Below are 26,300 nucleotides of genomic sequence, written 5' to 3' on the forward strand. Positions count from 1 at the left end.
AACTCCCTTTCACTGAAGCAGTTTGCTAACTTCAATCAGGAAAGTAACTGAAGAATCTCTGAGGTGCCTGTAATATGCAATCCAGCCATGCAGGATTATATTCCACTTAATAGTCCATTAGGATAATAGCCAGGCTCACAGTCCTCTGTTCAGTGCATAATGAGGTGCCCACAAAAGAAAGGGTGGAATCCTTTTCTTTTTCCTGTGATCTCCAAGCTCACACATCTGAAGCAGAAGCTTGTAAAACCTATGGACTCTTCAAAATCTTCACAAACTCTCAGCATTTTCAGACACTTGGTCTCTTCCCCTCCTTCCTCTGGCACCCCAGAATCACATCTGCAGTGGGTATGGGAGGTTGCTTTCCCTGCCTGCAGTCAGTAGTATTCCCTCAACATAAAACAGAAGTTGATAATAAATTTTGAAGCAGAAGTATTGATTCCAACTGAATTTGTCAAACTCTAACAACTCTTGGCTCATGAGACCTGCATATGTTCAAAGAAGAAAGGATCACAGGTTTCCATTAAAACCAGGGTTACAGCATGAAAGCTTCTAAAAATCTTGGAGGACCCAACTGCTTAAAAAAAACCAAGACCAGTTGCTGGCTGTAAGAAAATCAAGTACATACAGAAAGAAGTTTCTACCTGCTCCAAGCAGGCAGCACGATGGAAAATATGTACTACAAAAAATCACCAGGTAAGGGTGATGCAATGGAAGGCCCAAAGCAAGACATGAGACTTCTCTAACCTTTAACTTTCCTTGCTTGGGAAGTTGACAGCCCGCAGAATCAGCCACTACTAGTGCATGTGCAGACCAGTGAAGCTGTACTGTACAACCTCCTGCTGACTGCAGAAGAGTGCTCGGTAACTTATTAGTTTAGTGAAACACTGTCTGAACACACTGTTGTCCTATGAGTGACAGAAGTGCAATACTTGTGCATGTTCTGCAGGTAAAGAACACGTAGGAAAAGTCTTTCCTATCTCAGTAGGAGGGTGGTTTAAAAAAAGGAATCTTAAACCAACTGAAAATACTTGTAAGGGACAAATAAGCAATCTTTGCCATAAAATTCTTACACTGAGAGTGGAATTAACCACAGCAGAAAAATGCACATGGAAAAGTTCTTCATCTGCTTGTCTACCATGCAGCAACAGATGAAGTGCAGACCAGTAATGTTTAGCTCCTCAGGCTTCAGCATTCAATGTGTAGAGGAAAGTGTTCTGTCAAGGGACCTCTGAACAGGAGTGGCCCATTGCAGCTCTAAGAATGCCAAAGCCACGCTATCTTTGATATTGCCATTTATAATCAACAAGTTCAAAACACAAGTCACATCTGATTTTCCCATTTGAGAAATTATACTGGATTGTATCTATGCAGAGAAAGAAAAATTCACAGTAGAATTAAAGCATTTGTGGTTTAACTATGAGGGATGACTAAATAAACTGCAAATCAAGACCAGTCAATTACTATAAAATAAACCTTTAATACACAGAAGTTCATACAACACAGTTCTTCCAAACTGGATGACTATTTGATTTACTAACAGATACTAGATCTCCCAATACAAACCCTGAAGGGAAAGAAAAGTGGCTTTCTTAACTATTATGTGTTTGCACTCCTACCAAGTCCCTGCTTTCAGAAAAGCTTTAATTTCACTTTGTTACCTGTTAGCCTGCTGCTAACAGGTAACAAAGTGAAAACAATTTTGTTTGCCTCACACCTTGATGCAAAAGTAATGACAAGAATGGACTCACAAGCAACAGGTTAGGCCTTGCTCACAGAAATATTGCTTGTAAATCAATCCCAAGCATTAGCCACGATTTTCAGATTTAATTCTGCTTTCCAGTGACTCCGAGCCAGGGCTTATGCACTCCTATGGGGTCTAAGGATGGCATCTTCAGATGCATTGAGACAAAAGGATAAGAGACCATGAGATCATACTCTGAACACTGGACAGTTGTGTTCATATTCAGGAACTCAAAAATCTTGTCAGAATGGAAGAAGTCACAAACCCAGACATTGTTATGGAAGTCAGTGACATGGAAAGTGACAGTGAAATATGTTTTAGCTGCTTAGTCAGTGACCTCCGAGGGGTAAGGGATAGGCACCATCTATCTGTAATTATATGAAGGACAAAGGACACAGACAAAATGCTTTGAACTAAACAAATACTTGACTAGAACAAAAACTATTAAAAGGTCTCAATTCTAAGGGTTTCTATAAAAAAAAAGGATTAAAAAAAATCATTAGTCAAGTCAGCTAAAATCAAATTTAGTTGTTATTAATAATGCAGAATACCCTAGGCAAGGAATACCTTTGTGATGGCTTCCTAAGAGGGTCAAGATGACTTTTGCCTGCCTGGAAGTCTGTACTAGCAACATCAGATTAATTCATTAAATGAATGACAAATCAAAAGGTAAACTAAAGGCAACATGTTATTTCATATCAATGCTTTCAATTCCATGAATAAAATGACTCTTCCATCTTCCTATCTGAATTGCTCTAAGGTGTCAACAGAGACCTTCATTTTATTTTTGTATTCTCTTCTTCTCATCCCTCGCAAAAGCAAAGAGCCCTCAAATCTAGGCAACAAACATCTGGCTTTACACATTCAAATGAGGTGCATCAAAACAAACAGAATAATTCAAAGCTGACCACAAGGTCCTGCTGTCTCATTTGCTCAAGTAATTAAAAAAAGATGAGCTTCACCACCAATTAATCTACTGAGCACTAATTAGTGTTAATGAGGATTTGTGGTATTTGGTATAGCTTGACCCAGAATGTCCTCCTGAGTCCACTAATTGACTGGTGGCAAAAGCAGGGATCACAAAGACTGGAAGGCTAAAGTGGATGCAGGTGTCTCTTAAAATTGGATCTTCCCTTAGAAAACACACGCATATCCCAGTTAAAAAAAAAAAAAAAATAAAACAAGATGCAGATCCTTCCTTCTCTTACAAAAGCTGAATTCTTGTTTGTGTTTTGTTACTATTTGCTAGAGGAGATACAGAGCAGAAGCACACCAAATAGGCAAATACACTCAGTTTTCACTGGTTTAAACTCCCTACCCTTCTGGATAATGAAGAATTCAGTCAGATACAGACACTTGAAATTATTTGGTTTGTTTTTGCTTTTCCCCTTTCCCAAATGAAGAACTGATGTGCCTAGTGAAGCCTTACCAGGGCTGCTAGAGATGACACAACCAAAGCACAGAAGCACATTTCCCAGCTGCTACCCCTGTGTCAAAAACACGTCAGGAACTCATGGCAGAAGCTTGGCTCTCCAGTGCAAGATACTCAGTGTCCATGGGTGAGCCCAGAGGACAACAAAGCTGTTTTCCCTATCATGTGAACACCTACAAAGCCCTCACTATACTGCCTGCATCACTGGCTCTTCTACCCTACAATGGTGCTGCACCAGACAGCCACAGGTAAATCATTGTACAGCTTCGTTTAAACCAGAAGATCCTCCAAGGCTTAGGCTGAAGTTCTATCCTTAACTCCACAGCCTTCCTCCTACCCACACACATTTTCAAAAGAAACAGCAGGTAAACTCTTATTCAGTCTCTTTGCTTCCACTGCCACATACTCTGCTAAAGACAGCCTGAGAAACTCTGACTGCCTGTATCATTCTCCCGTTGGAGGAAACATCTTGTAATGTGTTGCCCTCACACTGCAACAGCAGGCAGGGGAAAAATGAGGGAGGGGAGAAGTTTTTGCAAAATATCCCATGTGGCAAAACACAAGGTAAAAGACTAGGAAGTTTCTGTCCTTGCCATCTTTCCCTGTGTATTAACTTTTGAGGGGAAAAGAGGATATTCTTCTCTCTCTTTCTAAATTTTAGAATTAAAACATAGTAATTGATCTCTTCCATATATTTCAATAACTTACACAAAAGTTCGCTGTTTCTTGCTGACATGTTTCTGTCACTGAAAATCACATCAACATAAAATAAAAAGAGCAAGAAGAAAGGTCTGAAGCAGACCTCTCCAGCTTTGATCAGTCCTAATCACCAAATCCTTTACAAGCAGACTGTTGATTTTCATTTCAGTCTCCTGGCTCTCAAACTCCCTCACGTGTCTTCTGAAGAAGAATCAGAGGTTCAAACACAATGGCTTCTCCCCAAGTATCACCTGGCAAAGAGAGCTTTCAGATCCCTCTCTGGCTGCTAGGACATAGCAGGTATTCCTGAGGATTTATTCACAAGTTCCATCCCTCACCTTTCATGCAGTATAACACTGCTTAAAGGCTTACAGCATCGATCACAGTCCTGGCAGACAAAGAGCAAGAACCGTACACCAGGCAGAGGCTGTGGCCACACCTTTGTAATTGGCCAGAGGAGACCTACTTTTCTTCCTCAGATACTCCCTGTTGGATGACGGCACTCCCCCAGAACAACTCCAGGCCTCGGTTTAACGTGTGGGTTTTTGGGTTGGTGGTTTTCTTTTTTTTTGTTGTTGTTGTTTTTTTTTTTTTTTTTTTTTTTTAAGTTTAGAATTGTTAGAAGTTTACAGTGAGCAGAGACAGAACTAGTATAGGCTCATAGGCTTGGCATAAGGAGAACATTAAAAACAACATTTCAGACCGGGAATTCAAAATTAAAACATGCAAATCATCTCAAATGCAAGTCACACTAGGGCTGAAGGTTCAGCAAAACTCTGTGCTCAAACACCCGGAACATCCCAGGGCTGTGGAAGAAAGGCCCAACTGCCTCAGAGAGCAACTGTATCTCCATCCTTTGGGCTCCAGAGACATCAGAGGGAGGATTCGCCCTCTCACAGAACTGCAAAAGTAGCAATGAGGGGCTTCTGCTGGCTTCTCTCTTTCGATCCACAAAGAGGAGATGTTATTTTTTGTTATCTAGCATTTGATTGCAGGAATGTTTTACTCTGAGGTCAGAGTAGGAGGTCTTTTTAATTTAAAAGGCAAACAGGCATTACTGATAATGAAGCTGCAATGTAATCAAAGGAAATCTCTGGAGCATTTCACAAGGAAGTGTCTCAGGCATATAAACAGTAAAACAAAAAAAAAAAAAAAACAAACCAACAAACCAACCCAGAAATTTCTCTGCAGAGTCAGCGTCTACAAACACTGCTCCTTAATCGCTCTGGATCCAGTTGAAATAGACATCCCAAACTATGCTTCTTTTACATTTTACTGTAAATACTCAGCAAGCCATTAATAAAACCCCACTTCTAGGACACCAAAGGGTCACCAGGCACAAACCACAGGGGAACAAAGACAGAAGCGCTGCCTGTGCCACTTGCAGGCTGGGAGGTGCAGGAAGTTACCTGTCAGAGGTGACTCCTGCAGCAACCAGCCAGGATTTAAGGAATACCAAATCCTTGCTGAGGGCCAGCTTTCCAGAGAAGCTGAGTTCTTATGCTCTGCCATGATATAGCACTTCCAGGCCTTCTTTAGTGCAGCAGGCTCCTCTCCAGGTACTTCCAAAGCACATGTGAGAGCCACAGAGTAGCCTTCCCTCTTTATAAATTGTATTTGACATTTTCCAGCCAAACATTCACCTGATAAGCATCAAACATATCTGGATGTGTGGCCTTGCAAGGCTGACTTGGAGTGCACTGAGAGCAGCCAGCTCTCCAGTCCATGAGAACATGACGTACTGAGCTCAGCCCACATGCAGCTGCAAGTTTTTTATCCTGCCTGGATGTGAGAAGGTTAAGAGAGTGTCACACACCTTCAGCAGCAGCTCCATGGAGGTCCTTGTGGTGACTGATGGCTAAAGCAGCTCCTGCCCCCACCAGTCAGTGGCAGGACCTGACAGTGCTCACCACCCCACTTCTTCCAGATCACACATCACCTGGATCCAGTGGAGCTGACCCAGCTGAGCAGCTGAGGCAAAGATGGGCCAGTATGACCATGGCTGGTAACGAGTGGTTTGGGAAACTATTAAGCCAGCCTCGCAGCCACATCAACAGAAACCCATGGATGCATGGCCCTCACCAAAGCCCTGAAGAAACACTGTTGTTACAGGTTGTGACCTGGCTTGGCAGCACACTGCTCCAGCCAAACAGCAGCTCCCCCTCTGAGTACCAGAAGTCTGCATGAAGGAGCACCTGCAGCCAGCAGCGCCCAGGGCAGGGGCACACAGGTTGCCACATCACCTTGTACATATGGCAGAATCACCCTGTAGCAGCTGATGGAGGCCGAGACGTTGTGAGCTTCAGCCAGCCCCCATTTGCAACACATAGATCATATATAGAGTTCTGAGGCCAAATTCTCCACTCTAAATCCACAGAATCCTCTTCAAGTTGGTCCTTAAAGTCATGTGGCTAAAAGCAGGACAAAGCTTTTCCTTTTCATGATAAGCAAAGATGATTTATGCTTTCTTTTTTCATTAACAATGTCTTAAGGCAGAAAAGTCAGATCCGCCTTTGATTCCTAAAATCACTTGGACAATCCATTCTAGCCTTTAGTTTTGAGACTGTTTTTCCTAAACTTCTTTCAAAGACTACTTAGAATGATACTGGGTTTGCATAGCAAGGTTTTGGTAGTGGTAGGCAACAGGGGTGGGTACTAGGAGAAGCTGCCAGAAGCTTCCCCCATTGTCCTACAGAGCCAATGCCAGACAGCTCCAAGATGGAATAACAGTGCAGGTTTGATGGGTACCTGTTGTCCAGTCAGGGTAAGCCCACTGAAAAAAGACCAAGCACCTTTATGCCATCTAAAAATATCAGGGCTAAACATTACATGCCTCTCTGAAATGCAACAATCCTGAGAAAATAATTGAGGACTCTCTCTGCTTGAAGTACCTTCCATTTCCAAGCACTGCAAAGACTAAGCATGTGTAAATGCATTTCTTTGGGGGGTGGGGGGTGGGGTGTGTGTGGAAGGCAGACATCTTTGTCAGATGTCCTAAAGTCAACTAACTTAAAGCAAAACTTGAAGCTGCCCAGTTTTGCCCTCAGCCTTCCCAAAACAAGGGAACTGAACCAATTTGAATGCCTGAGAAGCAGAAAAGGCTAAGTGTGGCTTGCTGCTTTTCAGCTACCCTCCTTTTGGTATCAGTGCTGTTGACTTCTTGTCCCTAAGTGCCTCACTTTGCACGTACTCTACTGGGTGCTTGGTCATATCCTTTACAGATAAGGTGGCAACACAGTTGCAATTATAACATTCTTTTCCTACTCACTCATTTTTTTCAGAAGTAGTCACCTTGGAGGGTGAAGTTTTCCATGCTTGGTCTCTGTGTATAGATTTTTTTTTTTTGGTTTGGGGTTTTGTGTGTGGATTTTAAAAAAACCAAACTTACTGATTTAATAGAGGTTCACTTACATACTTTTACTGAAGTTAAGATTACTTCTGTCTTCAAAAACTCTAAACTCCTGCTATCAGCTTTTTTCTCTAAAGAACAGCTCAGGGCAACAACAAAAACTGAACCTTGAAAGTGTCATGAACACAATTTAGAGCACAGGCTAGGACATTCCAGTTGAACTGAAAAAAAAAAAAAACCAAAACCCTAAGTTGCTTTTCTTTAAACTTTTAAGTATTTTGTAATTGTCTACTAAATATTTAACACCTAATACAACTTGTGTTTTCTTGTACTTGCTACGCTTAATTTGGCACTTTATTCTTTGCAGCAAATCAGAGAGGAGAATGCAGACTGTCCTGCCTCTTTTCTGAGACTGGGTAAGCCAGCAGAGGAGTCAGGGTCTAGGCAGACTGCTGAAGCCATTAGGCTGGAACAGTTGTTATGGAGCAGTTCTCCTGCTGTGCAGCCTGGAGGGAAGATTTCTTCCTCCCTCCCCTGTGGAGATCCTCAGTGCCCAACCCAGTAAGTCAGGATTAGGCATCAGAGAGATTGGCCCCTTAATCAGTTTTAACTCTCATCTTGTAATGTTCCTTCTTCCTAATCTTTCTTTTCAATTTACAACTCCATTTTGGCCTTTGTTCTGATACTGTACCTCCATCAACTTTGACTTTGATAGCAGATTTGATCACAGCTCTAAATCCTTCTCCAGGTCACCACATTTTAACCCTACTTGTGCAGTGGATCTCCCACAAGGTTACATGATTGGTACGACCAGGATGGGAAATAATTAATTGCACTGGAGAAGGGGAATGTCAACTCTAACTCGTTTGCACTAGCAAGCAGGCACTTGGGCCCCCAGTGCCAGTGGGAACATGGTAACTCCCCCTTCAGCCCTCTGGCCAGGTTCTGAAACCCTTTCTGACCTCTGCTCCTTCCCAGCTTGGCCCCACAGCCTCCCCAAAGTGGAATCAGACCTGGTAATTTCATGTGTCTCACATATAGGGGTTAGAAATGTCAGAAATAAATGATACACATTAAAATGAGGAAATCATGTGATGATTCCTTACTGATATGGGACAGAAGGGAGAGAGAAAAGGACATGTGTAGAATAAAAGAAAATTATGCATTTTTCACTGTCCATACATGAATGTTTACCATATGGAATCAAAGAATTTAAAAAACCCTCATTGATATAATTTTATGTGCTTTTTGCTAGTAAAAGGAGTCTAATATCTTTTTACTAGAAAAGCTGCAAGGAAAAATCGTAAATATGCCAGTCACTTTCTTGTGTATGCTGGTGGAGAAATCTCACCTTTCCTTCCCAGAAATGGTTCAAAGAACATCTGGAAAAATTGATAAAAAGGATGCTAAGACCTCAAAACCCAAAATACACCTCTCCCTTCTTCAACCTCATTTTACGTTCAGCTGCAGTGTATGGGCTGGATTCAGATCACAGTAGTGCATATACTGAGTAAATACATCAAAATCAACACATTCATGAAATAAGAATTTGGCTCCAAACATCCCATGCTGTTTGACCAGCTGAAAGCACAAGAGTGAGTTTGATTCAAGTAAGATTCATTGCACCTGCTGATGTGAAGGAGCCTTACTGGCATGATCTCCCTATTCCACTAGATGTAACTTGGGGTGTATCAATACAGAGATAGAGTACTTTGAAATACAATGAGCCCAAGCCTCATTCCCCTTGATCCTAATGGAAAAGCTTGCCTTTTCCTCAGGAACCAGGAGATCAGGTCCTCACCTCACTCATGTATTTCTGAAAAGTTAGGTCTGTTTTACCATTTCTGCTTCTACCAGTGGGAGGCTGAGCCTCTGCCACTCAGTTCTCTGCACAGCCACAAGCCCAAGGCAGGTTTTCCATGTTGCCCTCTTGCTCTTCCCTAGGGACCTGTGGAGCAGGGAAATCTTCAGAGGTGCATGTGTCAGCTCACTGATTACCCACCAGGTCACACAGCTATTGAAATGAGACAGGCACCTGCCCTCACACACACACCGAATAAAACCAAGGCCAAGACAGGTAACACCACTTGCTCTTGGTGTGAGAGCTGGTCATGAACTTTTCACCGAAGCAACACAGTTTGATTTGGTGAGAAACACTAAAATGAAAGAGAATCTACACCAATGTGTCTCCTTGTTGAAGGCAGACAATGGACAGACTGTGGGGAGTTGCTGTTTTAGGTGCACTGGTAAAAACAGTCCTTGTTTTATGAAACGGAGATGAAAGAGGCACCACAGCCATCACCAGTGGGTGTCTGAGACCCGCAGGAGTAAAGGGGCATACTGAAAAATGCTGTGCGAACACACACTGCAGCTTGCTAGGTCTGTAGTCACTTCCCTTCATCTTTGTTCAAGACAAGACTCTACCTCCCAGATTTCTGACTCATTATTTGAAGAAATTCTTCCCGGTACTTAAGTGATGCAGGCATTTTTCTGCAACAGGCCAGAGAGGTCCTTCAGCTTCCTGTAAAGTATGCAAATCATGAAAGCTGCATTGTTCTTCAGCATCAAATTATCTAATCCTGCCCACTGAACAGTTAATAACAGGACAGAAAAACAACCAAAAAGCCTCTTTCAAAGGGAGCTCTCTGGCAATTCCAAGACAGAGAAACCCTCTGGAACAGGAAATCTACTGTCTCAAAAAGGGTGCTGCACAGCTTTCCTCACTCTCCATTAGTTGGCCAGTGGAGCAATAAAGTGACATGGGATTCCAAAATAAAGTTTGCTTTGGTGCCTAATCAGGCTTTACTCCACCTGAACTCCTGCTGACTTCAATGAGAGGATAGATGGAGTGAAAAGTGAATGAGGACTTGAAGGTTTGGCCCTTTAAGAGCCAAGATTTAAGTTGTAAACTTATTTAAAGACACAAAAATCTCTGCAGCTGAACTCAATGCTTCTTTTGAACACAAACCTTGTTTGTTTTCTTTGTGTAAATCTTACATGTTAACATTATTAAATCTGCTGGGCAGGTGTCTCCTCATATCCATGTTTGCTTTGGCACATGAGCTGCCCCTCTCACCTCTCCAAATTCATGAAAATTTAGTGTTAAATCCTGCCTTTTGTTACATGAGGGTGCCAGGGAGCCCCTCTCCCTTCCTAACCAAGGCGTGCTCATGTCACAGCTGGGCTGGATTCCAGGCAGGACTGCCAGATGCCCAGGCTGGGGAGGGCAAGTATGGGTAGTCATCTTCCAGAGGCAGGAAAGCATGGCATGGGACCCATCATAGCCCCTTACTGCACACTGACTCTCCTGCTTCTCAAGCTGTTTCTAGACTTGTCAGTTTTCCAGCTACATGTTTCCCCAGATGAATTTCCTGCTCTTGGAATTATCTGACATTGTGATCACACAAGCTTCTACCAAACCTAGGTTTTTAGCTGTCCAGATGAGACATACAAAGCAATAAGAGGGTGACCCATTACAGCTCAAGACTATACATTTGCTGTAATCTCCAAGCATCCCTCTAATGCTATGTGCAAGGTTTCTGGGACCCAGCTGTAGTGCCCAGGGTGCTGACACTCTGCCCTGCACAGACCAAGCAGTCCCTCATCAACCACTTGCCTTGCCGTTCACTGCCAGCCATTGGTATGGCAAAAATGTGCACCTGCTTTTTTAGAGCAATACAAGCAAATTCAATTTTAGAAATTGTTCAAAGGGGCTAAGATTCAGAAAGATATAATGAGCACTACTGAAGACATTTTTTATTAACTCAGAAAAATGTGTCTAGCAAGAACAGCTGTCAGCGTGAAGATCCTCTGAGACAGGATATGCATGTATTGGTATGAAGAGGCACACACAGCTCACCCAGAACTTCTTCCCCAAGTGCAGCAAGGACCCAGGTGATATCTGCCCACATTTAACAGCAATTCAACTGAGTCACAGCAACCTGGCATCCTGTTGTGCAAGTCTAGATGCACTCACTGCTTTCCAGGCTTTGCAAACTGCTTTTTGTTTAGCAGATTAGTTCTGAACATTCAGATCTTGCACCTCATTTTTTGAAATAAGAGCTAGGAAATGATAAAAGCAATTAGTTCCCTAAATCTTTCTCTTATCTGTAATTGGGTGTGAGTTTTTTGTTGTTTGTTTGTGATAAACATTGAACAAAAACAGTGTCCACTATGTAGGCCAGGCAAATAGACCCTAATGACAGCCAGCTTATCTTCCACAGCTGCCTGAACAAACCAGCACCTAATGGGCAACTTCCAGCCAAGGACTGAGGTGACAGACAGACTCGTGCAGTTCTTACACAGCTCTCTGTTTTCCATTAGAAATGAGAAGAGTCCCATTACTTTCCCTTCAAGGATAGTGTCCTTTTGCCAGAAATATCCCAAGAGCAATGGGGCTGCGGGCAGGAGGGGAGAGCAGGGCATGCACCTTAGCACAGGTTTTCACCAGCTTCAAGGAAATTGTTAAAAATAAAGAACATGAATCAGAGAGACTAACTGAAGAAAGTTCCCACTCTATTTCTTTCCCACCCTCATCCTTCCCTTCGGACAACATACGATTTCTAGCAGGTGTGAAAGAGCCATGAGACAAACGAAAGAGATAAAAGACAGAACAACTCTGAGGAGGAGTTGGGAGGCCACAACACAAGCACAGCACACCAGCTCCAAGCAGGCAGAGGCACTCTACCATTATCTAGTTCACAGATGGACCACCCAGAAAATCTGGGAGCAATTAGGAATGAGAACAAACAAATGCATGGAAAGAAGGGGGGAGGGAAAGTGGGAAGGAGGGCCAGAAGGGATTCCTTACATCATCTCCATGCAAGCGTTTCGAGAATGAAGTGAAGCTATATGGAGGAGGAATGCAGATGAAAGAGTTTGCAGTGAGAATGCAATAAAGTAAAAGGCTATGAAAACATGGAGTGTATGAATGAATTACAACATGGCCATGAAATTTACAGGAAGTCAGGGCAGTGTGTAAACAGAGGAGAAACCCATCAAGTTCTTGGAGACACAGACGTGCACATATAAACAGATCAAATGCTGACTGTCTCTCTCTCACTGTTAACAGCAATTCAACCCACCCTGCAACCTGGGGATGCACCATGCACAAAGCTGACTCACGCTCCTCTCTGGCTGTCAATAACTGGCATTAAATACTGGCAGGAAAACACAAATGCTTCGAAACAGCATCAATATTACCTCACATAAATGCACGGATAGGAACCACATCAACACCCAGGGAACTCATGGAGCTCATACCAGAGCCATGTGCCTGGGAACAACCAGTTTTCTGCTGGTCTGGTTTCCACTTACCTGGCATCTAATCACACTATCTGTCAGCACATCACAACACTAGGTTACACCTTTCTTGTCTGGGAGACTGACCCGATTTTGGTACCAAGTGCTTTGGCTTCAACTGACTTCAAAATGTCTGCTCAACCTTCCTAGAATAAGGCCCATTATTAAAATAAATGTCTGATATTAAGTGTCTCTGTTGGTTATAATTGTGGCATAGAAGGTTGCCTGTGTTGCTGCAAAGTTTGCTTTCTCTTTTTAAATCATTTGATGTGCAGTTTGTGACTTTTGCTAGTGAGCGCAATTTATAAACTCTGTTTTGCTGGATCCAAAAGTCACAGCAGAAAAAATTACTCAAAACTTGAAGATACCAAGTGTTTTGAAGTGATCTTAATCAATAACACTGTGTTTACTTTGTCTTGGCCTCTGAGAAGCAAACTCCGGTCACTAAGGACATCTTATAAACACATTAAAGTTCACACAAGCTTTTTTAAAAGCTTTTCAGTTTACCATAATCTCAGTAAATCATTGCCTGATAATTTTCCCTAAAACCAGTCCTTATTAACACACAAATTCAGTTGAAAAAAAAAAAATCTACTATCTGCTTGTCTCAGCAGCAGTTAAAATATGGCAATTAGTTTACCTTAGAATAGACATCAAAGGCTCAAAGGATGACCCTGCCCCAGAAGAACAAAATCTTTTAAAAGCCCCATTCCACTCAGTTTGCTAGTTTATAAGGTTTGCTAAAATCCAGTTTAATGATCATGTAGTTTCTTAGCAAGCCATGTGGTGCCATATTGTGTAAGGAACAGAAGAGTTAGTTCTAAAACCTTTTTGAACTTGGGGAGTTTTTCCGACCAGCTGATGCAGAACCACATTCTGAGATGGTAAATGAAACTGTTGGATGCAAAAGCCTCACCATGATTTTCTTTAGCTTCTTTCAGAGGAGACAAAAGTTCCCACACAACACATACCCTCTCTATACAATGAAAGGTTCAATAACAGCAATATATTCAAGTCCATATGGTGCGGTTATAAGGAAGAGGCACAACGAGAAACTGAGAACCCTGAAGGCAAGAGACCTGCAAGCTGTAGTGAAAAAAGCAAAAGCATAAAAAAAAACCCCTTAAGGTGAAACTGAATAAAGTACTAGGGGACAATGGATTAAGCCAGTTCTCCTTTTAGCTACAGTCTTTACATCCTGAGCTGCTGACAGTTCCCTCCCCTGACATGGTTATCTTTTTGCTTTGTTTTGTTTTTTGGATGACAAACCCAGTCTAGTTCACTGGCCAGGTAAGAGCACCACACATTACCATGCAGGAGACTGAGCAGCAGTTTCCAATAGAGCCTCACAGCAATAATGCAGGAGAAATGAAAATGGTAGGGCTGGTTTCTGGGGGGAAGGGGGGGGAACAGACACATATGAAAGGGAACAGCAATAAATGAATAATACAGGAGAAAAAGCCTTATTAGCCTGTCTACAATCAGATTTCAATGGTGAATGAGAAATAGAGAGGGGAGAGGAAAAGAAGGGTCTGGTTTAAACATTTAGTATGGACTTGCCTCTTTCCATTACTATCACGAAGCATGGCTTTTCCCAGTTCTCTTGTCTTTGTTTCCAACTCCTTCACTTGCTCCAGCAAAGTTTTATGGTAGGTATGCTTCGCCCTATATCACAAGGAAAGGACAAAAAAAACAAAACAAAAAAGCCATGTGAACATTTGTTTCGCCAGTAACCCCCAATTTGACCTCTCAGGTGAGAGGCACAGGGCCCTCCCTTGAAGGACTTGGGAAATAAATCACAATGTATGCATATTAGTTCAGGTTCACAATACCTGGGGAAAAATACATATGAAATGAGAAATCAGGATGACTTCAAATTAAACAGAGCTCAGCCACTTCAACACAACACTAAAAACCTACCCAAGCAGCAATGCTGTGGGACTGCAGAGACCTGACACCGCTGCCGTGGGACCGCTCAGGACCTGGGCACTCAGACAAAAGAGCTGGGATTCATTGAATATTCATGGCAGTAAAACATGAATCCACTCTGTCTTTAGAGCTACGCGTGGCACTGCTCTGAAAACCAGGAGAGTCTCAGCTAATAATTGCCATTCCAGCCCCTTGATTTTCATTTATCAGTCTCACATGACTGGAAAGGCACTTCTCCCCTCAATGAACTTCCAAACTGACAGTAACAAGACTGGCTGTGCCCTCCTACTTTTTCAGCTGGAGGATTCAAAGAGTAATCTATGTACCACACGTGCAATCAAAATTTAGAGTGCAATTTAGAGTCCCCCAGGAAGACACTTGGGCCTTTTCCCCCCCAAGTTCACCGACTGCTCCAGGGCTATTATACCTAAATTACATTGACATAGGGGAGACAATCTAGTCCCCTTTTTCTTGACCTGTACAAAGCAAGAATACAAAATGCAGGGATCTTTCTCACATGGGCAGTTTTTGATCAGTTTCCTCTTTTGTGCCACTTAAAGGAGGACAAGTGTCCCAAGAGAATATATTGATTTGCATGTGACTGCACAATAAGCCTAAAAACAAGATGGAGCCAAGTCAGCTGAGACATTGCTTGCTTCATAGCATTAAAATAATATTCTTCACCTCAAAGGTGGCAAAAATTCCTTTACAAGTTTTATAAAAATCTTACATGCAGACATTAAAACCTTTAGCCAATGATATAAAACAACATAAAATTCCCTCTAGTAGAAAAATAATAACTGGTATGTAGGTAATTAAAATATAATGAAGATGCATTTATTTTTAAAAAGTATGAAACTTATTGCTCCTTCCACAGGGAATAAGAAACAAAGACCACAAAATCTTTGCGGACACTGTTTATAATAACTTGATACTAATACTAGGATATCCCAGTCCTCTGGTCTTTGTGTTGCTAAATTAGGCCCCAAATATCTAAAAATGAGAAGCTAAAATGAAAAGTACTTTCAAAACACATCTGCAGTTAAGGGAAAAAAAAAAAAAAATGAAGAAGATGAAGCACACCAAAATCTGAAGGTAAAGATTATCAGGATATACTCAGAAGGGCATATTGTTAAAACAAACCACCAAAGGTGTATGATTTGGAACACCACATATTGTGTCAAAAGAAATGAGTAGCAAGGATATTTTTAAAATGCATAATGTTTCAGCAATATGAGATTACCAACAGCTGCACAGAAATTAATTAGATTCAAGTTGCTATAACTTGTTAGGCTAATGATTAGACTGGTTTCTTCTTTGAGGAAGGGAAAATATAGCTATTAAAATGAGAAAGCTTTGAGGCTATTAATTTTTATAATCTTTTCAGTTGAATTCACTATCACACTCTTTAATTTAAATAAATACATTGAAATTTTGACCTTGAAATTTTGACCTTCATCTCTTCCCTTTTAAAGAGGTCATATCTACTATTGCAAACTTCAAGACTGAGTACGTTTGGAATTTTTCAAATCCTTCATGACCAGTTTTCCCCACTGACAAGAATAAGCCATAAGAGATGTTTTTCTTTTCTCTTAGAGTGAGCATTGAATTCAAAATTTGACAGAATGGATCCTGATCAACAAATGCAGTTTGTGCAGCACAGCACAAAGAGGCATGACGCTGATATGATACAACATGGAAGAAATACCGTTGGCCTAAAGTTGGGGATGAAGTGTTTTGTAAGTAGTGTGAAACGATGGGCTCTTCTGGGGCTGGTGGTTGCTATGCATTGAGTCACTCCTTCACTTGGAAACAAGAGTACCCATGGAACAGTCAGCAATCAAGTATTATCAATAAACATAAGAATATGAAAAAGGCCTGAACTAAGCTATCCACATGTTCCCTCAAAAACATACTAAAACATGGTATTATGGTTGCCTCAGAGTCTGGGCTTGCTCCTATCAAAGTCATCTGCAAATATCCCACAGACTGCTGGCAACAGGACTGGATACTTCATGACTTTTTCCCTACAACATGTTACAAACTTTTTGATACACAGAAATACAGGTAGGATTCTGAGCTTTTAGGTTAGTTCCCTACAAGCGCCCCTGGATGCACAATCAGTCCTCAATGAACAATGAGATCTTGTGTTCGTTGTTACTGTTGAGCTAAAATTTGATGCATTACATAAAGACAAACTCACCTTTCCCTCATGTGCTGGGATATTAAGAACAGGGACTGTAAGAACGGGCAAAAGGTTATCTTTGTATTTTGTGTGGCCCTTCCCCTTTGAAGCCAGGGAAGGGCATCACTTCACTGGCCTAGGATATTTAGGGGGTTCAGGAGGCCAGAATCTGCCAGGGAGGAGCATGGTGACATTCATAAATGTTTCTCAAACATGACACTACCTTTACTCTGACTTATTATTGTCACTACCCTTTTATGAGTCTTGTATTCCAGAGACTGCAAGTTTATGCAAAGATGGGAAGAGCTCCTCATGTCTTCTTCTCTTACTTACACTGAAGAACTGGAAAATGCAAACTGCTTCTTCCCCATTTTGTTAAAAAAAAAAAAAAAAAAAAAAAAAAGTTCATGAAAATTCTGGTAATGACTGAGACGCTCAGGAAAATTTTCACTGTAAAATAAGCACTGAGACACCAATCAGGAATAAATTCTTGCCCTCTTGCCTGATTTTGCTGTAATACATGCTGTGTTTTTATGATTCCCACATACCTCTGTGAGTCAGCTATTCCAAGACTTCCTAGAGCGAGTGACATGTACTGAAGTGACATGTGCCAACTGTGAGGGAGCACTCGCCTTATAAAGCTCTGCTCATTGCAATGGTGGCACAACTAGGATTTTTACAAGGCAAACCAAGGCACTGAATTCAGGGTAGTGGACCAAAGTTAACAATGTATTGCAACCAAGTATTAATAATAAGCTTCCTTCTCTTTAAAAAGAGAGTTTTCCACATTTCCTTGATTCACTTAAAAGGGGAAAAAAAAAATCAGAATAAAAAAGCCTGGAGCCACAGGGAACATGGGAGGTAAGTGATGTGTTGACAACTGTAGCCTCTGTAACAATGGAAACACGTTCTTGCTTCCAGCATTAGAAATTTTGATAGTAGATGCTGCACAGCAGTTTATAGACAAAAGATTTGTATGTATCTGAAACAGACTTTCCAAACACCCTTGTTGCAGATAAAAACTCTGTATTGTGTTCATGGCTTTCTGGAAGTATTTTCTACTGAAATTAGGCATGTACCTTTTGGGTCATATGGATATTCTGTCTGTGGACATGTGCTTCATGTCCAAAAGAAACTGTAAGGGATAAATTCCATGACCATGAGCAGTCAGAGTTGCTGGAATTTTATGGCCAAAACCATATTCTGCTGAATTACAGAGAGCAATGTGGTGTAACCACTGCTGTGGAAATGTGCCAGCTGATTTCCAGAGGCCTTAGGCTCCAGTTTTAAATGGCAAGCCTCTTGGAAAGGAAACAGGCCTTTACTCCTTCCATATGGCAGTGCTGATAGCTGTGTCATTTCATTTATCCTAGTTAAAATGTTAATGGTGTTAATTTTTCAGTGATGGTTTAGTTAAAAAAAAAAACACTCTCGGTCAGAGATTTTTTGCTTAATATTTTTAGAAGCCTCCTGTTTAAAATCTGTTGGGAAAATATCTGGTCTATCCATCATACACGATTTTCTTAAGAGCTTCACAGACTCCACACATTCTCGGTCTGAATGACTGAAAGGATTATGTTGCTGAGATTTCTTTAAGAAATACTAAAGAACAGGCTCAGTCAGTAACAGAGTTTGAAATGACTAATAGCTGAGGATGAGCCTGCCATGGTCTGGCCTGTTTTACAATTCATGAGTCATTTTTGCCAAGAACTGATAAGAACAGAGAACAACTTCAGGACACTCAACTATCATGAAAACATTAAAAAAAAACTAAAGATTTTTTTCCCCAGAGTTTTAACAAGCAGGTAACAGACACAGTTAAGTATCTAAATTTAAACATTTTGGCTTCAGTTTTAGAATTTTAAAATCATTTGCAATTTCAGAAGTTTGGTGACTACAAAAAAAACCCCCTTGGATGTGCTGGACTATTAAATCATAGTCAAAAATTCACACTACAATATCTAGTTTTAATTTGAACAGTCTAGCTTGTGGAAATTAAGCTGAGGGACAAAATTTAAGAAGTACTTACTGACTGGTAGATTTGCCTACTGTCAGTTTAATTTCACTGTGCTATCAAACCCCATATGAAATAAAACCATATTTTCTGATCTGTGCATATGACTTACCTACCTTTCAGGAAGGTGTCTGAAATGTGCCTGTGTTTGGGAAACTTCCCAGATTTTTTAGTATTTTCTGCATTTTTCTGTAAAGCAGACTTGGCAGTGTTAGGTTTACAGTTGGACTCAAGGATCTCACAGATCTTTTTCAACCTAAACGGTTGTATGATTCCAAGAATCTTCCCTGACTGACCAACAGCTCATTCTGGGAGCTAAGTGTTATGCGTCATAATGCTTGCATTGTGAGCCTTTCTGACAAGTGACAAGCTAAACTGTATTTCCTCTTCGTTCCAGGTAAGATCTGCCTTTTTGCCCCAGAGTTGGAATGCCAGGGTCCTCCTTCCACCTTATCTCTATCCATGTAACAAAACCTTCTTAGTCGTAACACAGCTTTCCAAGGGAAAAGATGGAAGGTTTGGTGCTTAAGACACTTAAAAATAAGCTGAACAAAATGCCACAAATTCTAAATCAAAATTATTACTTCTGTATTTCAAATTGCAATGGCAGAGAAGGTAAGTTGCTTCCCTTTAAATCTAAGTTCTTGAAATCATTTGCCTTCTGCAGTGCTTTGAAGCCACAAAATTTTGAGAGAAGGGAATTACACAGGCTTGTATTTCACCAATTTGTTCCTCCTCTCTGGGCAGTGAAGGTACCATTAAGACTTCACTTCAAACATGAAGTGCAGAGTATTGCTCTTCTCCCAGTTCAGTCTTCAAAGACCTGCTGCTGAAGGAGAACCTAAAAAGCAGCTGACAAAGAGCTGAGAGCTTACTGGGTATGGATTAGAGTGACACATTTCTACTTTCTACCTAACCTTAGTCAGATTCAACAAATTATTTGCTCCATTTATAGGAAGAGGAAATCTCAGATATCCAATTTAAATCTGTCTTTAACTAAAGGATAGACAACACAAATAATCCTAAGGTGACACACCTTCATTACTCAGGCCAGGCCACCTCCTTCAGATTTAGTCCCAACTATTCATTCTTTCACATTGCTGGGTGCTGTGGCAGGTGAGGAATCACCCACTTCACCTTTTTCCCTTCCAAACGAGTAGCACCATTTTGCAATTGCTGAGAGACTTCAGAGCTCTTTACAGAACAATACTGGACTGGACAACACATGCATGGAGAATAATTCCTACAACACCAAGAGCACTGGTTGGGGACTTACGCTGTCCATGCCACGTCTTTAACAAGGCACGCAGTGGGCACAAGAAACAAGCCAAACCAGAAGTATCCACATTTTAACACCATTCCAGCCTGTGAAGAAAGCAAACAAATAACTCGTGAGCATTTCCAAGCCATTACAACTTCAGTGGTTGTTTACAAGCAAAAAGGTAGACTGATGGCATCAAACTAGTACTGCATCCATGATCTGGGTGAGGTTGAAGTTTAATAGTGGGTCAATAATTAACAAACAGTGATGGCATTTTTCATTGCTATAATTCCTTATGATCTCAAACTTCTTAAACCTTTCTGAAAAATCACGCATTTTGACCAAATCTTCAATGATATTAAGCTGTGGATCCAGGCAGACACATTTTTAGTCATGGGGAAGAGCACCATAAGTATATTCCTCTTGCACTTTTGACTACCTTTTGTGCCCTTTGCTTACTCTCTTTCCATCTACTGTCTTAGATCTCTGAGCAGCATCAAACTGACATGAAAAAAATACATTTGTCACTAAAATATTTCAGTCATATTCCACTTAAATACAGCACTTCCTTTTCTAGCTACTGCTGCCTGAAACCCAGGGTGGGAAAGACTCACTCCTGTCCTGCAAATGGCTTTTTTTACAAACAAAGAGCTCAAAGTTTATATTCACGTTTTTCTCATTGTTGCAATGCTTGAAGAAAAAGCTTGGTGGGATTTGAGAAAGAAGATATCTGGAAACCCTTCATATCCCAGCATACACAAATAGTTATGGAACGAAGCTGAAATATAGCACTATTTATAGAAACGCTTTAGATCATTAGAACCTTTTGTAGATAAATTAATGGTGATTAAAGACCAGGTTTGCAACACAGAAGATCTAAGACAACCTCATCACCCCTCCCATGGAAGGATTGTTAAGTTCTGCTGCACATTAGAAAAGACTTTTTTTTTCCCCTGTAACTACTTGTGTGCACCACACAACTGAAACAGAAGCTGAAAGGTTTCAACAGCATTTCCAGTGTCTAGACAGATTTTGCTCTCTCATCAGCTAAGGACACTGCCATATCTCTTTCCCAAAACCTTTACTTCTCAAAATTTTTTATGCCACACACACGCTGATATGTCAGCAGTATAACACAGGCTAGGCTGGCTCAGCTTTGTCTCACGCTGTAGGCACACAAGCACTGCAAGCCTGCAATGCTGAAGTGTGAGGGCATGGTACAGGTCAAGACACAGCTGAGCTACAGAAGAAATGGAACTACATGAAACGTCTCCTACCCTTTGAACACACTGGAGACAAAATATGTAATTATACACCTTGTAAGATGAAAATGATTGCTCACAACAGTAGACTTCTACCACTAACTACAGTAAAGCTCTTAAACTGAGAGAAGCCATCACAGAGCTCTGCCAGGATGTTCACCAGTAGCATCCAGCATCTTCTCCCAGTGTCAATCTCTGTCTAAAGTTGTTCACCTAACAACTCAGTCATATTTAGCAGCAACTTGCCCTTGGGTTGCCCAGTAGTGAGTACTTACAAAAGCATTTTTCACTTTGGAATGTTAAATCCTCCATGGCACTACTGGACTGACAGGTCAGTAGGAAATCTTGTAGTGAAACCAAGAGCAAGCTAGATTGTGCTAAAACATTCATGGACACTTAGCCACCCACACAGATAGTAAGCAAACACATTCCAGTCACAGAATTATCTCTTGGTTATTTGGGAGCCCTCATGCCTACATTCACATGAAAAAGCCAGAAGTACACAGGCAGTATTGATCTATGCTTATTCAAGGAAAAGGATGTACAGGAATATGAGGGAATTAATAACTTCATCGTTAGCCAAGAAGTTGAACTGTAATAACAGTGGCAAAACATAATAAGATTTATCCTCATGCTTTGCTTTTCTTTGGCTATGACCCCTTAAGTGCTAGCAGTCACAGAATCACATGAGCATTTCCACTCACCATCCTTCCTCTGCCTGTGTTAATAAAGGCTTAAAAAGGGCCACAGTATTCTATATGCATTTTCTGGTATTTTTGATTGAAATATTTTACATTCCACTTCCTGCTTTTCTAGCCGAAAGCAACTTGACACACTTTCAAAGTGCAGAACAATCTGAGTATGTGTTCAATAGAAGTTTAAATGCTATTATTTTTCTTATAAATGCTGACATCTCAATCAATGGCTATGAATTGGACATGTAGGATGTTGGAAAAAACCTCAAAGCCAAATACTTTTGCCTGCAATTATGTATTTTACTCAAGTATTATTCTGTCCAAAAATTTCACCATAACAGTAAAACTATTCATCTCATCGGAACCCTGTCAGACACTCATCTTACTACTGGCAAGGTGTTTTCCACACAATTGTCATCAAGGTTTTACTCTATTCCTCAGCTCATCTGGAAGGTTTCTTTCCGGCTCATCTCTAGTTTCCTCTTGGAGTTACAGGACTGCTACGCTTCACGACAGTCTGTCTCGAATGCACAGTTCTGCCTCTGAACACAGCCTCCTCCCTCACAGGATTACACCCTCTTCTCACAGGATGGGAGCTCCTCAGCAGAGCATTCACAGCAAATCACCCAATGTGCTCTGGGAACATCCACAGACAGCACTTCTAGGTTAGTCCCCAACTTGTGGGATAGAGAGCTGGGTTATGAAAGAAAGCTGCAGTAAGAACACCTATCTATCCCTACAAGGCTTTCTTCACACTTCCCAGCTGTTGCTGTGCTCCATTCCAGTTGCTCAGCCAGTCATGACAACAGTGAAGACAGTACTGCACTGCATCTTCAGTGAAATACAGCATTTCTATACCCAGTTCCTGAGAATAACACACTTCAGCTATCAGTTTTCACCCCAAGACAAAAAAACCCACAAAAAAACCAAACAGGAACCATTACAATTCTTTTTTTTTTTTTTTAAAAAAAAGATCATCCCACGAAGCAGGCGTAGAAATAGGTCGTTTTTTTAAACAAATTCAAAATATTGACCGTCTCTGTCATCACAGAGGCTGCATGATATGTAACTAAGTCATTTTTGTTCTGTCTACTTATGTAAATATTAGTGACTATCACATCCAAAGCAAATTACCAGAGACCATTAATCACATGGCACCCCCCAAAAACACTTGAGACTAACGCAAGTCCTCCTTCTGAGAACACTGCAACTTAAATTGCTGCCACCAGTAGACTGCCTTTCAACCACTGATTAATCTGCCACAGACAAAGCATTCATTTTAGAGAATTGATAACAATTGTTAAAAAGAAAGAATGGGAACAAGAAAAGAAAGAAAAGGAACTTAGCTCTAGCTATTTCACAGTTGAGGAGGGAAATAATTTAGGTCTCAATGCCTTTAACCTCCTCTAAATAGCATTTGTAAGGGTGGACAACTTCTTTTTTTAATTTTAAACACATTTTAAAAAGTGATAGCACTGATCATTCAGAATGACCAGGAAGATCGTCTTTGTACTGTTATTTTAGAAAGCATAGGTTAAGGTGGGCTTGCACATTTGCTGGTTGGAGTTTGAGTTCTACTTTGCTTATTTTAACTCAAGGACATGTTATGCACAAGCATATGAAATAGAGAGTAGATAGTTTTAAAAAAAAAAACCCTTGAACTGCAATACAATCTGGAGTATATTTCAAGCTCTTTTCTCCATTTTACTATTCTTAGTATGTACATAGGCATCATTCCTAGTAGCACTGTTTCACCAATAGGTGGTGTCACTATTTTCAACTTCAACTTTTCAACTTCCAAAGAGAACAAGGCCAAAAGTGCCCAGGGATGGGAAGTCAATATGCACATTGTTCTGGTATCCTTGTCACAGCATGGTTAGACAGCTGGGGACCAGTAAATGATTCAGAGCAAGCAAGGATCTCAATCATATCATTCAAGAAAAGCTAGACAAAATTTAAATTCCTATTTTAAATAACAAAAGTTTTCCATTATTTCATTTCTATTATTTCATTTCCTCATATATCTTTAACTTTGACAAAAAATGGACAGCAAAAGTATAAGGCCATGATGAAAACAGCTCACTTTATATTTCCAGCATGAAAAAAAATATTCCTGGAAGTGTGCCTGGAGCTTGATCACAGCTCTCTCCATGAGACATGGATAAGGACCCAGTAAGTCGCTCAGTTGTGGTTTCATACTCACGCAATTCCAGCTTTGTACACCAGGGATTCAAGTCCAACCTGCAGTCCAGTGACGGCACATCGCTGGGTCCCCAGTAGTCAAATGTGGGTGATAGCATGGCACTGCCTTTGGCAGCACTAGGGAAAGGAGGAGTGAGGGAGAGGACAGCCACATGATTATTGTGAGGGATTCACATATGGTGACAGCACGATACTCACTGCCATCACTGAGGTACCCTTGATCTGGACTTCTCAGACACTGATGACACTTGTGGCTGGAGCTGCAAGTGCAGCTCTTGGAGCTTGGCCCTGCCGTTCCCTGTGCTCTGCCTCGGCAGCCAAAGCAGGGAGCAGTGCATGCCCAGCTGCACCAGCACACCTCAAGGCAGCCAAGCGAGATGCACCAGGTGGACCTCTCTGCCAGCACCTCTCCTCCATCAGTTCTAGACCAGTGGCTTGGTCTGAGCACACCAGAAGGGCTAGAGCTGGGGCAGGGGAAGCCCAGTTGGTCACTCTGCTCCCATCCCATGTTAGGCAATTCATGTGGAAGCATGCCTGCTGTTCAGTCAACTGAGGGCAGTTTCTTCAAAGCCTGCTCCAGCCCATCGATCTGAGGTGCTATTCCTGGCCCCCCACCCACAGACATTTTCCCACTGGTGCTGCTAGCTAGGGAAAACAGTCCTGCTTCACCTAAAGTCCAGTGCCTCATCTGGAGGCACAGGGTATGGACAAACCTATTACTCTCCTTGAGAAGTTCAAGCATTAACACTGGGACATATTACAGCAATGCTCTGAAAACTCTCAGATTCCTGCAAAAGATGTCCTTTCATTTGCTCTATAGACTCAGTAGGGCTAATTCAGACATTTCTTTAAATGTCTAGAAAATATTTTCAGTAGAAAGTAAAATACCATCTATCCCAATCTTGAAATTGTTGCACTTTTAGTGATGTGATGTTACTTCGATATATTTGTTGCAGGTTTGTTGTTTTCTTTTCTTTTCCTAATTTTTAAAATGCTTTTCACAATTAAATTTGAACCCAAACTTCAGCAGGAAGAGGATCAGATTCCATGCACAAAAAAAATCCTATCATATATAATGAACTATGTCATTGTGCAAACTCCTCAGCAAGTATATATTTACACTTTGCAGACCATTACCCACCCTCATTTCCTTTAGAGAACTGCACTGTGCATGGTCTGCATGTTTTGGGTCCTCTTAAGCCTGAATGTTTCAGTGCTAGCACTGGGTAGGTAGCGTTCTCTCAAAAGGCCTGTAAGTTTTACCTCAAATGGATGAAAGTATTAATTCTCAACAATCAAGTGACTGAACAGATCTTAAGGAGACACAAGACTTACCACAAACACTCTAAGCACTCCATGCCACATAACAACTGGTAGATACTGCGTCATAAACCAACACATTTCTCATAAATTATTCTCAAGACATCAGCTAGCAATGGCTTTCTCACACTAAATGATAAAAAAGCTTTGTTACGTTAAATCAAAACTTCCTACTATTTCTATTAACTTGTGTGTAACGGTCAGTATCTCCACCCCATGGCTGTTAATACTGTAGAAGATACACAAATAGTTTTAAAATTCCTGTTATTATACAAGATCCTCAAGGTGCTACAAACATCACACCCACCTTAGAGATTACAGACATTAAAATGTAAGTGCAGAGAGATGACAGGGCTAGCTCATGGTCATACAAATTGACTGCAGAGCTGGCCCCAGTCGCCCAGTTAAATCACACTACAAGGAGAATGAGCCTACTGGAGCCCAAATATGAATCAATATCAATATCCACGAATGCAGTCTTGAGGATTTTCCCTGTGCATACTGAAACACAGTCCAGCCTCAACATGAGTTGGTGCTTAGGAACTTTTCCCTGAAACGTAACTGCAGCCAGCTCCAGGCTGGACAGATTTAGTAGATTCAGGGCTGACAGGTGCAATCAACAGAATTACCAGCTGCCTCTTCAACAAATGTCTAGGCTGGAAAAGCACCTAAAGAATAACCCCATTGGGTTAGTGGCAAAGTGTTAAGAAATGAGGCAGAAGAATTTGATTTCCCCTCCTGCTTACACCACTGGGAGTCAGGAGTACCTCAGATGAAATCAGCAGAGGTCTGCCACTAAAAGCGGGCTGGATATTTCCATATCTGAAACAAAGATGTGCAATGTTTTCCATAATGTAAGAGTTTTCACTCTAAAATGACTCAGATGAAAACAATGACCTCACTGGCTGGC

General features: G+C 41.2%; 1 protein-coding gene across 5 annotated transcripts in view; it reads right to left on the minus strand.

Annotated features, from left to right (window-relative positions):
* Positions 1–26,300, minus strand: part of ATP8A2 (ATPase phospholipid transporting 8A2) — a 302,792-nt gene that overhangs the window by 15,032 nt on the left and 261,460 nt on the right. For all 5 annotated transcript variants that reach the window (XM_066175899.1, XM_066175896.1, XM_066175897.1 and 2 more), the window contains 2 exons: positions 19,927–20,015; positions 14,083–14,187 (listed from right to left, as the gene is read on the minus strand). In XM_066175899.1, coding sequence (XP_066031996.1) covers positions 14,083–14,187; positions 19,927–20,015 — 194 coding nt within the window. The remainder of the gene's footprint in view (positions 1–14,082; positions 14,188–19,926; positions 20,016–26,300) is intronic.

The sequence above is a fragment of the Chamaea fasciata genome, unplaced genomic scaffold, assembly GCF_029207755.1.
Source record: "Chamaea fasciata isolate MVZ Bird 193981 ecotype frontalis unplaced genomic scaffold, bChaFas1.0.hap1 SCAF_2, whole genome shotgun sequence".
NCBI lineage: Eukaryota > Metazoa > Chordata > Aves > Passeriformes > Sylviidae > Chamaea > Chamaea fasciata.